The 13,011-nt window shown below is 54.6% G+C and overlaps 1 protein-coding gene across 5 annotated transcripts in view; it reads right to left on the reverse strand.

Annotated features, from left to right (window-relative positions):
* MYLK (myosin light chain kinase) overlaps nucleotides 1-13,011 on the reverse strand; it is a 104,140-nt gene that overhangs the window by 72,580 nt on the left and 18,549 nt on the right. For 4 of the 5 annotated variants that reach the window (XM_041002643.1, XM_041002644.1, XM_041002642.1 and 1 more), the window contains 5 exons: nucleotides 12,353-12,490; nucleotides 10,442-10,639; nucleotides 9,569-9,818; nucleotides 5,650-5,721; nucleotides 3,949-5,240 (listed from right to left, as the gene is read on the reverse strand). In XM_041002643.1, coding sequence (XP_040858577.1) covers nucleotides 3,949-5,240; nucleotides 5,650-5,721; nucleotides 9,569-9,818; nucleotides 10,442-10,639; nucleotides 12,353-12,490 — 1,950 coding nt within the window. Of the gene's footprint in view, nucleotides 1-3,948; nucleotides 5,241-5,649; nucleotides 5,722-9,568; nucleotides 9,819-10,441; nucleotides 10,640-12,352; nucleotides 12,491-13,011 lie in introns of those variants that run through there. The other variant, XM_041002645.1, reaches the window with a different exon arrangement.

The following is a 13,011-nucleotide window of genomic DNA, read 5'->3' on the forward strand; positions in this document are numbered from 1 at the left end:
ATGCAGGCAGTGGAAGAAACTGTCGCTCCTGGGAGATCATGGCGGGGTGTGTGTGCAGCAGGTGACCTAGCAGGCTTTGTGCAGGTTAAGATCAGGGGCATGCCCTCCACAGAATCTGCTGCTGAGAAGCCAGCAAGGTGTCTGGATCTCGAGATGACTTGCCGATTCAGCCTTCCTCGAGTGAGCTGCCTACACAACTAGAGGGACCAAACAGTGGCTTTGCACACTGGGAACTGTGGATGTTCATGCTGCGTGGGATAGACTTACACAGGTTGCAAGGAAAGCCACTACCCTGAGGACAACTGGGAATAAATCCTCAAGGCCAGAAAGAACAAAGCCAGAGCCAGAAGGATGTTTTACTGGTGGGGGAGGCCTGGGCGGCAGGCAGCAAGCAGAACATGTAGAGGAAAGTTCTCCTTAGGGGCAGCCCAGCAGTCAGGTGCATGACAGGGGGCCCAGATGTGGCACACAGGTTCCCAGGCAGATGGGGGGGTGGGCACAGTGGCATCCTGAGCTCCATCTACCCTGCAGCTCTGGGGGTACAGGAAGAAGCAGAACCATTACATGGATTTGTGTTCGAATCCAGAGTTAATCAATAGCCAACTGCAACAGCTCACACCTCTTTCCCTGTTGCCCCCGGCCCTGAGCAGGGTGGTTGGATTCCTGCTTGGTGGTGTTGTGTGTGTGTGTGTGTGTGTGTGTGTGTGTGTTGGTTTGGGGTAGGCTCTGTGGGCTATGAGGACTCTGAAGCCCCATCAGACAACAAAGAAGCTCCCTCCCCTCCATCCAGAAGCAGAGTATCCCCCAACATGCACTGCACACAGGTACACATGGGGAGGGAGTGTGGTGCTACTGGGCTGACAGGTGGCCTGGAGAAAGTGATTGTTGGTAGCAGAAGTGACAGAAGGAGGGTCAGTACAGACTGACAGGAAGGGCTCCGTGTCAGGGGTAGGGGTGGGGATGGAGAGGGGAGGAGGACCAGGACAACCTGTCTCTTCATCATTCCCTGTAGGTCACCACCTCCCTTTTTCAGGTGACCCCCCCACCCGAAACAGACACATATACTCAGCGCTCTGCCACCTCCACACCACCAAGCAACAGATTCTAGTGCTTGTGTCCTGCTTAACCCTGGCTTGTCATGGCAGTACAGGCTTCCCCACCTCCATCTCTGACCTCTTCCATAGGCTCTGAACTTGCCTTTTGGGCACAGCAGCCAGCAGCACTCCTGCAATTCCAGTTCTGTGCACAGTACCCCTCACTCCACAGTCCTGCATGACTCAAGTTCCTAGGCCTGTTGGAGGATGTGACTGGGGGCCTGCACAGCCTAGTTGGTTGTCCCTTGCCCTGCTTCTCTATGTCCTGGCTCTGTCTTCAGGGCTCAGTGGGGAGGCCTGGCTCCTTTGCCAGCAGCCCTTGGCTGTGGCTGCAGTCCTCACACCCCATATATCTGCTGCCAACACCTGTTTGCGGCACACTCACCTGCACCTGACTCCCATGGTTTCACTACTGCCTATGTCCTCTGTCCAGATCTATGAGATTTCCTGATGCCCTACTGCCCACAAGGGACCTGCAGATGGTCAGCTGCCAAGGTCTGAGGAGGCACTCCCCCTGAACAAAGCTCAGCCAGGCTCCTGAAGATGCACCCAGAGGAAAAATAGCAGATGAGGCCCACGTTTTGACAAGGCACATACACACTGTCCCAATAGCAGTGTCCTTCCTTGATTGTCAAGATACTAGAGGCTTGGCCAGTCCAGGGCCGCATCAGCCTTTTGACAGCTGCTGACCATGTACATCTGCAACAGTCCTTAGCGTTCACTGTGGACACCCACGATGTCTTGGCTGCGCCTGGACTCTCAGAGAGGATGCAGCACAGGGAATTGGGCTGCTGAGCTCATCTGCCAGTTCTGCTGCACGTACAAGTTGTGCACCCGGGCCAGGGGCTTAACTGCTCTGTTGCACTCACATCATGGCAGTGTTTGGGGGTGGAGGAAGTCACATGAGTGGATGGACATTGCAAAATACAGAAGGGAGAGCCAGTTGGCATGTTTAACAGTTGTGAGCTACTCTGACTTACTGAAGAATTCTATGGGTATCTAGAAGATTCTGAATTGTGATGAGCTGGCACTGGACCTCAAGAAGATAACCTTACGGTTTCCATGGGAGGCAATGCAAGGGTGTGGGAATAAGCCTCTCCCTGGTGGTGACCTCTCAGGACACCCTGGGTGTGAGAAGCCAGTGAGTGGCAAGGGGCTCAGCTCAGGACATGTGTCTGAGATGGGGGCAGGGTCTGCCTTATGTTGCTTGGCTGGGCGAGTTGTTTACCAAGGGCCATTGGCAGCTCTCAAGTTGAAACCCTGAGCAGGCCTCAGACCCATGAGCACGGCTTTGGGCCCTGTTCTCACCCCAGCACCCTCCTCACTTCCCACCCCTCTCCCTCACCCCCTCCACCCGCCTTGGTAACCATGGACCTTACCTCAAGTAGGACTGTGTGACTGCCCTTGTCCCAAGGGGGGGCACCACAGGGTGAGCTGGGACATGCTCCTGGTCAACCCAGTAGGTAGGGTCCCCACTCAGGGGTTGCAAGGAAGGCTGTGGCACCCACCCCTGGGACATGTGGCCCTACTACAGTAAGACCCCAAACTCAGCTGTGTATGGACCTAAGGGAGGCTGAGCTGGCACAAACTGAGTGAGGTCTGGAGGGCTCTACCAATATGGAACATCCAGCACAAAAAGTCACAGTGCTGACAACTCAACGGGAAGGAGCACTGAGCCCTCTGTAGTTCCTGGGCATACAGGCTTAGAATACTCAAGGCGGGGCAGGGGTGGGGTGTGGGTATTTGATTTGCTGTCTGAGATGCAGAGTGAAAGAGGAAGCCTCACTCTGAGCTCAGAGGCATCCTGTGTTGTGTAAGGCTTCCTCCCAGTGTTGAAGAGGAAGACAGGTGGGACTGGAGGGAGGACAGGACCACCAGAGAGTGGCAAGCCAGGAGTGCAGGACACAGCAATTCTGTTATTGTAGGCATGGACTAAGAGGACTTGTGTGCTGTGGCCTCTGCACTGGCTGTCCTATCACCTGTTATGGGCAATGGTCACCTTCCGGGGAACATCTCTGGACCCTTGGCTGGCCAAAGTCACCAGCATCAGTGTCAGCTCAGGCAGGGCCTTTTCCTGGCATAGGCAACCCACTGCCCCACCAGCCACCAACAAGGAGTGTGGCTCCAACTCTGGGATGGGGGGAGGGGGTGGCTCCTCCAAACCGAAAGGAGGTCCAGAGACAACACTGCTCTTGCTCCCATCTTCTCTGCAGATATAAACTGGCCTGCCTGGAAGCCCCAGACCCCAAAAGGCCACAGATGGCAGGATTTGCCTCCACCCCCACCCTCCCCACCACCCAAGAATGTGAAATAGCAGCAAACAAAAGTCTCATCCAAATTAGGAAGCGAGCTGCTCCATCTGCCTGGGAGCTCGTGCCGGCTTGCTCGGGGCTGTTTTGTCTCCTGGCTGCCCCACAGGTCCTCTCCCAGCCACACAGCCCGCTGGACTGAAGTTGCTGCTGACCCTGCTCATGGACCTGGTATCACTGGTCATGGCATGCTGTCCCCCACCCCAAACCCATTACTATCATGCTGTTGGTCCAGTAGCTTTTGGCTCAGACCCCTTGGTGAGCACCAACTGCTGTGTCTCCCACTTGCTATCTTGCCTCTCTCACACAGGAATAGAGGGGCATCAGCTCAGACCTAGGGCTCCTTGGGGTGGTGAGGTTGCTTTTGTGGTGGGGTTGCTATCAACCCTTACCATCAACCACAGAGAGCACGGACCTGAGGCCTGTGGGTTGGGGGTGAGAGGATAAGGCAGGGCATAGAAGTCACCAACAAGAACTCAAGGACCTGTGAGCTTGGCAGCAACCTGGTTCAGGGCCCCATCTCCCCCATGTCCGCCCTAGGTTACCTTCTTGGGAGAGGATGATGAATTTTGTGGTCTTGAGTGTCTTTCCATTCAGAGTCCAGGTGATGGTGGCCGGGGGCTCGGAGAACACCTGGCATTGCAGCAGCAGCTTCTCACCCTCGGCCAGCCGGATGTCCTGCAGCTTCTCCTTGAAGATCGGGGCTGTTCCCTGGCTCTCAGCTGGCTTTTCACCATCTGTGGCTCCTGCTTTCTCTCGCTTACAGTTCACATCATTCTTGACCTCCTTTGTGAGTTCCTCTTTCTCAGCTGGTTTGGGGGGTTCAGCAGGTTTGGCATTGCCCACGGGTTTCAGGGTCTCAGCAGGCTTGGCATTGCCCACAGGTTTCAGGGTCTCAGCAGGTTTGGCATTGCCCACAGGTTTCAGGGTCTCGGCAGGCTTGGCATTGCCCACAGGTTTCAGGGTCTCGGCAGGCTTGGCATTGCCCACAGGTTTCAGGGTCTCGGCAGGCTTGGCATTGCCCACAGGTTTCAGGGTCTCGGCAGGCTTGGCATTGCCCACAGGTTTCAGGGTCTCGGCAGGCTTGGCATTGCCCACAGGTTTCAGGGTCTCGGCAGGCTTGGCATTGCCCACAGGTTTCAGGGTCTCAGTAGGCTTGGCGCTGCCCACAGGCTTCAGGGTCTCAGCAGGTTTGTTGCTGCCCACAGGTTTCAGAGACCCTGAGAGCTGCGCATTGCCCACGGGCTTGGGACTTTCTGTTGCCTTGGTATTCGCGGTCTCAGCATCGCTGCCACCATTTTCCGTGGGTAATTTTTTCTTGCTGCCCAGCACTGAGCGAAAATCTGGGGTAGCAGGTTTTGGAGCTGGTGCCTTCTCAGGCACAGGGGTCTTGGGAGTCCCCTTCTTGGCCAGCACCGAGCGGAAGTCCACCTGCTGGGGGCTGTGCACCTTCCTCTCCTCCTCGGATACAGTCTTGGGCTTCACCTGCCGCTGCAGGTTGGCGCGGAAATCCATCTGCTCAGCTGGGATCTCCTTGAGTTCCTCTTCTGACAGGGTCTTGGTACTCACCTTCTTCCCCAGCAGCTCACGGAAGTCCAGCTGCTCCACCTCCTGCTGGCGGATTGTCTCCTCTGTGTACTGCCTGGGCTCCACACGCCTCCTCAGAAGCCCCCGTACGTCCTCCCCGTCTTCCTCCTCCTCCTCCTTCTCGGGCCAATCCTGCCCTGTTGCTGCTGCTGACTGCCAGGACCTCAGGGTCCCATAGCGCTTGCCACCACCACCATCAGCATCAAGTCCTGTGCTGCAGAGGCCCTCACAGCTGGCAGGCTCCCTCCCCCTGCAACCAGTGAAGGAAAAGAGGAAAGAGGCAAGAGGAAAAGGGGGCCGGGTAAGAAGGCAGCAACGTCAGGGGCGAGCAGATCCCTGAGGGCGGAGGGTAGAGAGGCGGGAGTAGGGGGGGCCCCCGGCCAGGCTGTGTTTATAGAAGGGAACATTGGTGAGCAGCCTCTCGCTGGCCTAGTTGGTTTATTACATCGGTAATGACTTCAGTAGCCTTATAAGGGTGTGTGCAAAAAAAAAAAATTACCCCCTCCTTTCCTCTGCTCTCCCTCCCTCACTCCCCTTTCAGTTGCTCCCTTTTGGCTCTGGCCACCTCAGCTGCAGGACACAGACCCTGAGGGAAGCTGGTGGGGGTAGAGGATGGGAGCTGTGGGGCTGGGGGTATGGCCCACAGGGTTGGCACTTACCGCATGGGGGTTCTGGCTGGGCTGTTCTGTAGCATCAGAGACACCTGGCAGCTGCACTCACCAACTCGGTTCCTGAGGAATTTGTGTGTGGGGAGGATGGGGGTGGTCAGTGAAGATCAAGGAACTTTCTGGGCCAAGGGCTGGCTGGCTGACTCGCTTGATCAGCCCAGGGCTGTGAGGTACACAGGGGGAGTGTGGGCTGGGAGCCTGGAGGATAGCGGTCAAGGGCTCAGCTGTGCCATCCATCCCAGACTCAGGTTTAAGACAAGGTCCTCTATCATCCTGTGGTCACCCCCTGATGGTCTCAGCTCTTGTTTCAAAGGAAGCAGCAGTAGCCAAGAAGTCTGTGCAGACAGTAACTCAACCAGGCATCAGTCTAGGGGTAGAAAGCCTGTCCTCACAATACGAGGCAATGCCAGGAGAGTACAAGGCTAGAGCATGCTGGCCAGTCTTCCTCAGCGACCCTGGTCTGCTTCCTGTGGCCTCAGCCAACTCCCCGGCTGCTGGGGTACCCTGAGATCAGAATTTTTCTGTATTAAGACCCCCAGAAGTGTCTCCCCGTGAGAGTGGCCCCTTTCCTTTCCTCCTGCAGGTGTGGGGGGTTTTGCATCCTTCCTGTCCATGGGACTGGTTAGAGTTCTCCCAAGTCATAACCATGCAAGACTTGGCCAGCCCAGGGCTTCACTGCTCAGGGGAGGGGCCTCAGCTTGTTCCCCCAGCCTTGCAAGGACGCCACCTGCTGGTGTTTCTCTGGTTCAGATGAAGCAGAGGCCTGGCCTGGTTTAGGAGCCCTAGGGACTCCTCCTGGTACTGAGGAATGCATTGCCCATATGCCCTTCAAACCCTGACGTTCATGCCGTTATCTGGTTCTCTACAACACACAAGGGACCTGTACCCCACGATTATGCCCATTTTAAAGGCAAGGAAAGGAGACGGTCTAACCTTTTTCCCAGGGACATGGCAGGTGCTGCGACACCTTCCTGACACCATCCATCTCATGTAGTTCCTGGCAGCTTGGCAAGGCTGTTCCAGGTGAGAAAACCCTGGGCTTAAAAAGCTAATGTCATTTGTCTGACTTCACAGTGCTTAGCCTGTGAGGAAGAGGGTGAGACCTGGGTCTATCTGCATAACTCCAGTGACCTCTGCACTCTTTCCAACAATCTCATCAGCATGCATCTGTCCTTGTGTGTGTGTGTGTGTGTGTGTGTGTGTGTGTGTGTATGAGCATGTGTATGTGTGATCTTCAACGAGCTCACGGAACGTGCAGATTATAGAAGAACCTTGTATGAGCCTCAAAAGTCCTGGCAGTCCAACAAGCTTCTCTTTTCATCATTTTGGCTAGGAGCTTCTGGAAGACTGTTCATGGAAAGGCATATGTGGTAGTTCCTGCAGGTCTGGGCTGTGCAGGTGTAGGTCCTACCCAGAGAGACAGACATGTGAGCATGGGAGTGTGCACTCTGCTGATATGGGTGAGGATGTGTCTCCGTCTCTGTGCCTGGACAGACACTGTAGTCTGGGGCTTGGGGCATGAGCCTCAGCACCAGTGGGGCCACTGCTCACTGACCCTGGGTGCTGAGATTCCTTTGAAATAAGGAGAGGGTTGATTTGGGATGCCCTACTTCAAGGCTCTTCTTACCTGTTGGGGACCCCTGTGTTTGTCCCTCTCCCTAGGCCCCCAACTTAGCTCATGCTTGGGCCTTTCTGAGGACCTAAGCTCTTTCACTGCTCTCTCTCCACCACTCATCCCTTCCCAGCTAGCCACCCAAAGCTTGGCTCCTTCCACTACCCTTCTTAGAGTCCAAGCTCTTAGGCCACTAATTATGGTTCAGGGCGGGACCTCAGTCTGTAAAACTCCGGGGTTCAGGATGCAAGCAGCAAGTAGGAGCCTCATGGGGGCTGGGAATCCCTGGGGGCTGTTGAAGCTCTCGGGAAGGCTGATGGGGTTTGGGCCAGCTTGTAGAGGATCCATGTCAGGTCCTGCCAGAGAGCGATACCCAGCACCCTGGCACCTGTTTCCATCAGCTGCTGGCCAACACGAGCCAGTGGTAGGCTGTTCATCCCAATGGCCAACTCCTGAGCTGGTGATACAGCCAAGGCTAGGGCCACAACCTTCCAGAGCCATGAAGATGCTGGAAGTTGGACAAGGAAGAGGCCAGGACTGCACAGGTGGAGATTGCAGTGCATCTCCCAAGGGCCCCCAGGTTCTCAGTGAACTTGAGTGGAACTCTCTGTTGCTGGATTAAGGGGAGGGGGATGGATAAATATTTGAGGTTGAAGGATGAGGGTTCAGATGCAAGCTGTGACATTTGCCTGTGGGTGGTCCTGAGCAAGTCTGTGACCCCGAGAGCTCAGTTTCCCCCCGTATTAGATGAGACGGAGGTTACATAACTTCCGAGAGCCCTATTAGCTGGGGCAGTCAAAGTTTTATGATTGTCCGCAGCCGGCCCCAGACAGTCTGCCTGCTGCCCTCCCGGCCTCCCCTCCTGTCCAGCCTTGTGAGCCTCCCACGGCCCTCAGCTTCCCTCTCTCTTCTCCCCACCCTCTACTACTCAGCCCACTCAATGGCCAAATCTCCTCTCATGTGCCAAGACTCATGTGCCCCACCTCCTTTCACCTTGAAATAGCTCATCTCAAGCATCCTCTCCTAGGACTGCTTCTGTACACACAGATTCTGGGGTAAGTTCATGGGAAATAGGTGTCATGAAAAAAATGCATGGAGTTTAGACTTCTCTGCATAACAATGATTTTTATCTTTTAATCTTCTACCAACTTTGGAAGTAACTTTGTATGTTTTGTACAATATTTTCTTTACTCTTTGTGCTGACCTTGGGGCTAAAGGGAACTTCTCTGGTTTGGGAGGCAGGTTTGTCTTCTTGGCAATCACTGGCTTGTGCACAAGGCCAAGGCAGCTGGTGTGGTCAGCGAGGGTGACCAGCAAGCCATAGCCATTGCATTACCTGAGGGTGGGTATGTCACTGAGCTCAGCGGAGGCTCCCTAAGCTGTGATGGAATCAGTGGAACTTCCTAGCAGACCCACAGGTCGATAAGAAAGAAGGAGTAAAGGCCAGTGAGTGCTGTTATCAGTGTACAGGCCCAGGAAGAACCCCAGTGGATGGAGTACGTGTTTGTGTATTGTGGAAGTAGTATGTCACCATGGTCGTAACCTTGGCTTGTAGCAACAGAATCCCTCAGCAGCCCAGAGCCTTGAATGGGATGCACTCAAGAAACCAAGTCCACAAACCAGGTACCCAACGCAGCACAGGTCTTACCACCTTCAGGGTGATGGGCAGGTCAAAGTGCAGCAAACACTCCGACAGCCCTAGGGCCCAAGGCCAACACTGTGTTCCCACCAACCCAGGGCCAGTAGGCTTGGAGCACCTTAGAAGTGGTATGTTTCTGGCTCCTACTCACTAGACTGGAGCAATGCTGCCTACATGCCAGATACTGTCCTAGGCCTGGGAATGCAACACAGCAGCCCTGTGGTGCCTGTGTGATCTAAGCAAGACCTAGAAAAGAGGGAAGAAAAAGGGAATGGAGCAAGTTAACTTCCCTGTGACACTCTGAAGAAGTCTGCAAATTCTTGGATGCTCCTCTTTCCAAGGAGGCAAATCTCTTTCTCCATCCCTACTTCATATTTTCCATTCATCAACTAACTGGAACAGGAGTAGGGTGGATCAAAATCCAGTATACATCTGGACAAGGGGATTCGGGGAAAAGAAGCCCCAAAGGGGAGAGCTTCAGGTGATATCCGTTCCAGGAAAGTGGAACAAACACGAGCAGGTTGGTGGCAGCAAGCTTGCACTTACCTTCCCTTGGAGAGTCCACACCCTTCCCCAGCACCCCTTTCCCTGGCTTCCCATTCCCATGTCCAGGAGTGAGGAATGTGGGGCTGGGGGTGCTGGCAGGACGGGTGACTTACTTGAGCAGGATCTCGTAGCAGCCGGCATGCCAGGGCTGCACGTGCTTCAGGACTAGGGTGAACACGTCCTCGTTCTGCAGCACCTCGAAGTGGCCAGTGTCCTGGGAGAGCACTTTGCCGTCTCGGAGCCAGTGCACACTGGGAAAGGGATCACCGGCGATGGCACACGAGATGAGCACGCTTTGGCCCAGGGAGGCCGTCACGGAGCGAGGCTTGCTGATGAACCAGGGCTGCGTACCATCCTGGGGTTCTGGAGGTTGGCAGAGGGTGCAGCTGGAAAGGGAGCTTCTTAGCAGTCAAATCCACTCCCCAGCTATCCTTGAGGGGAAGGATCTGAAACCTGCATGCTGCCCAGCGTGTATGGGAAGCATCTGGGTTGCATGCATTGGGCTGTGGCCACTCTGCTTCCCTTCTCAGATGGTATAAGTGAACATGAACTTGCACAGCCAAAGCAAGGTGCAGCCAAAGCAAGGCGCTAGGCACCAGCCAATCGGGGGTTGGGGGCGGCGGGCAGACACTCACACCAACTGCATGTGACTGAGAGCTGCCACTCGTTTTGTGTGTGCTTGACTCGCTAACCCTCCTAAGTGTTGGTTCTCCAAAGCCAAGGGCTCGGATCAGCTTCTGATTTGCTACAAAAGCTACCGCTGCCAAATGGCTAAGTGTCCCCTCTTAGCACTCTGCACAGCTTGTCACCAGGATCCCAGAGAGGGAGAGCAGGGACTCAAGAGAGCTGGGAAGGCGGCAGCTGTGTTTGGAGTATGCTGTAACTGAATGGGGATCAGGTCTCCGGGGTGACACTGGGTACCAGGTTGGCTGGTGGGGGCCTCTTTGCCTCCCCCTCCCCACCTGCTCCAACTGGCTGAGACTCACCTTGCACGGTGAGCACAGCCTGGGTGCGGACCTCGCCAGCGCTGTTCCAGGCCTCGCAGGTATAGGTGCCTGTGTCCTCGGGGAACACCTCCTGGATGCACAGGCTGTGCCGAGTGCCCCTCTGCTCAAAGTGGAAGTCCTCTGACTCCTGGATCTCCTTCCCGTTGTGCAACCAGAGGATCTCGGGGGGCGGACTCCCTGGACCAAGAGAAGGGGCAAGGGGGGTGGGTGGCTGCGGTCAGCGAGGGGCTTCCCTGCCTGACCCCTGCACATTCTCTCTGACTCTTCTGGCTTCAGTGGCCAACAGCATCAACTTCACAGGAGACAGGGAGGACTACAGTTAGTCGTCCTGCTGGCTGCCCATCAGGAGAGCAGGTGGGAACAGCATTGGTGCAAAGAAAATGCTAGATATGTGTTTGTTCCTACAGGTTTGGGGAGACTATAGAAAGAACTTGGAAGTGAACATGTGATTTTAGAGGTGAGGACAAAGACCTAGCACGGAGGTGTGGGAGGCTGCAGCTAGTGCTAAGGGGCAATGGGTTAAGCCACAACCTATAATGCCAACATCCAATATGGGAAATACGGAAGCTGGTTTGAGTCCTAGTTGCTTCACTTCTGATCCAGCTCCCTGCTAATAATGTGCCTGAGAAAGCAGTGGAGGATGGTCCAAGTGTTTGGGCACCTATGTGGGAGACCCAGAAAAAGCATCCCAGCTCCTGGCTTGGCTTGGCTTTTCTTTTTTCTTTTCTTCTCTTTTCTTTTCTTCTTTTTCCCCCTTTCTTTTTAAGATCTGCTATTTTTATTGGAAAGTCAGATTTGCAAAGAAAAGGAGAGACAGAAAGAAAGATCTTCCATCCACTGGTTCACTACCAAAGTGGTTGCAACTGCCAGAGCTGAGCTAATCTGAAGTCAGGAGCCAGGAGCTTCTTTTGGGTCTCCCACATGGAGGCAACATCCCAAGGCTTTGGGCCATCCTTGACTGCTTTCCCAGGCCACAAGCGGGGAGTTGGAAGAGAAGTGGAGCAGCCAGGACATGAACTGGCACCCTTATGAGATCCCAGTGGATGCAAGGTGAGGGTTTAGCCAGTAGGCTATTATGCAGGGGCATAATAGCTTCTTTAGCCTAGACCAGCCCAGGCCATGTTGTGGCCATTTGGGGAGTGAGCAAACAGATGGAAGATCTTTCCTCTCTCTCTGTAACTCTGCCTTCCCAAACTGCCTAATGACATCAAATGGCAACAGAAGCACTGGGTTCCAAGGAAACACACTTTCTACTCAACATAGCCTAATGTAGCATATCCACATCCAGACAGTGGTGACTCTCTTACAAATGAAAACAAAACAAAACAAAAAGGCAACTCAATGTGCACTGTAATTTGCTGCCATGCAAATGCTGTACTGTGAGTAAGGAAGGGCTCCAGCCTGCCAAAGAGTTCCCAACAGGGCTCTCAGAGGATGGCAGCCAGTTCTCACTGCTCTCTTGCCCTAGGCTGTTTCCAGGGGTGTGTTAGGGCATAAAACAATGGCTCTTGGCAATGGTTCTCTGATGCAAGAGCTGACCACTGGGCTTAACTTCCCAGGAGCAAGGTCCCCCAAACAGGCTTGCTGAGGTGGGCTGGGTGCCCTCAGGCCCAAGAAGGCTCAAGAGAGGGCAGATGGGATGCCAATATTGCAGGCTGTGGCTCAGCTTGCCATGCCACAATGCTGGCCTCTAGACTGTTTAACCTTGAATCCAGAAAACCCACAAGAGACAGGAAAGAGAGGTGAGCAAATGCTTCTTCTTGGATGCCTTACCTGATAGCTTTGTGTGGATTACCTGGTGGAATCAGTGCTCCCCTGGGGGCAGCAGTACCCCCCATGGCAAGCATGACAACTCCCGCCTATTCCCTAAGGAGACATTTAGACACAGACCTGACACCTGGACTGTCATGGTGACCTGGCTGCCATCCATGACCTTGAGGTCCGAGAGGCCCTGTAGGAAGACAGGTGCGATGGGCTTGCTGGGAGCCACGGGCAGAAGGTGTTCACGCTTCCTGTCACTCTTCTTTTCTGTGCAGTAGACAACAGAAGGTAGGGGTGAGCAGCCATTCATTCATTCCTTCAACACAGACCACATGGCCACTCGGTGCAGCCAGCCCTGGGTTGCCACTCAGGTCTCCCCACTCCAGAGACTGCAAGCTTGAGGAGAGACTCAGAAGTCAGCAGGGACAAGACCAGCCCTGTTGCTTGGCTGGCTTGGCCTGATAGCACTCCTGCCCCAGAGCAGGATGGGGGCAACAAGAACTCCATGGAGCCATGGCTGGTCAACACTGTCCCTCACTGAGAGTTGGCATCCTATGGAATTTTTCCCCCTAAAGCTTATTGCTTTTTGAATAAGTGATACACTCATGTGGTACTCAGAAGTGACCAAAGAGTGTCTTGCCGCTGTCTTTCCCTTTGTGCCACCTGGGGGACAGGTAGCTAGAAACGTTACCAAATTCATCCAGCTTTATCTCGGATGACACGGGCACTGAGATAGGGGTGGGGCTAGAGTTAGACAGTTTATCCACATGGAAATGCACACTGAGATT

The sequence above is a fragment of the Ochotona curzoniae genome, unplaced genomic scaffold, assembly GCF_017591425.1.
Source record: "Ochotona curzoniae isolate NIBS_2020 unplaced genomic scaffold, NIBS_Ocur_1.0 scaffold_2587, whole genome shotgun sequence".
Taxonomy (NCBI): Eukaryota; Metazoa; Chordata; class Mammalia; order Lagomorpha; family Ochotonidae; genus Ochotona; species Ochotona curzoniae.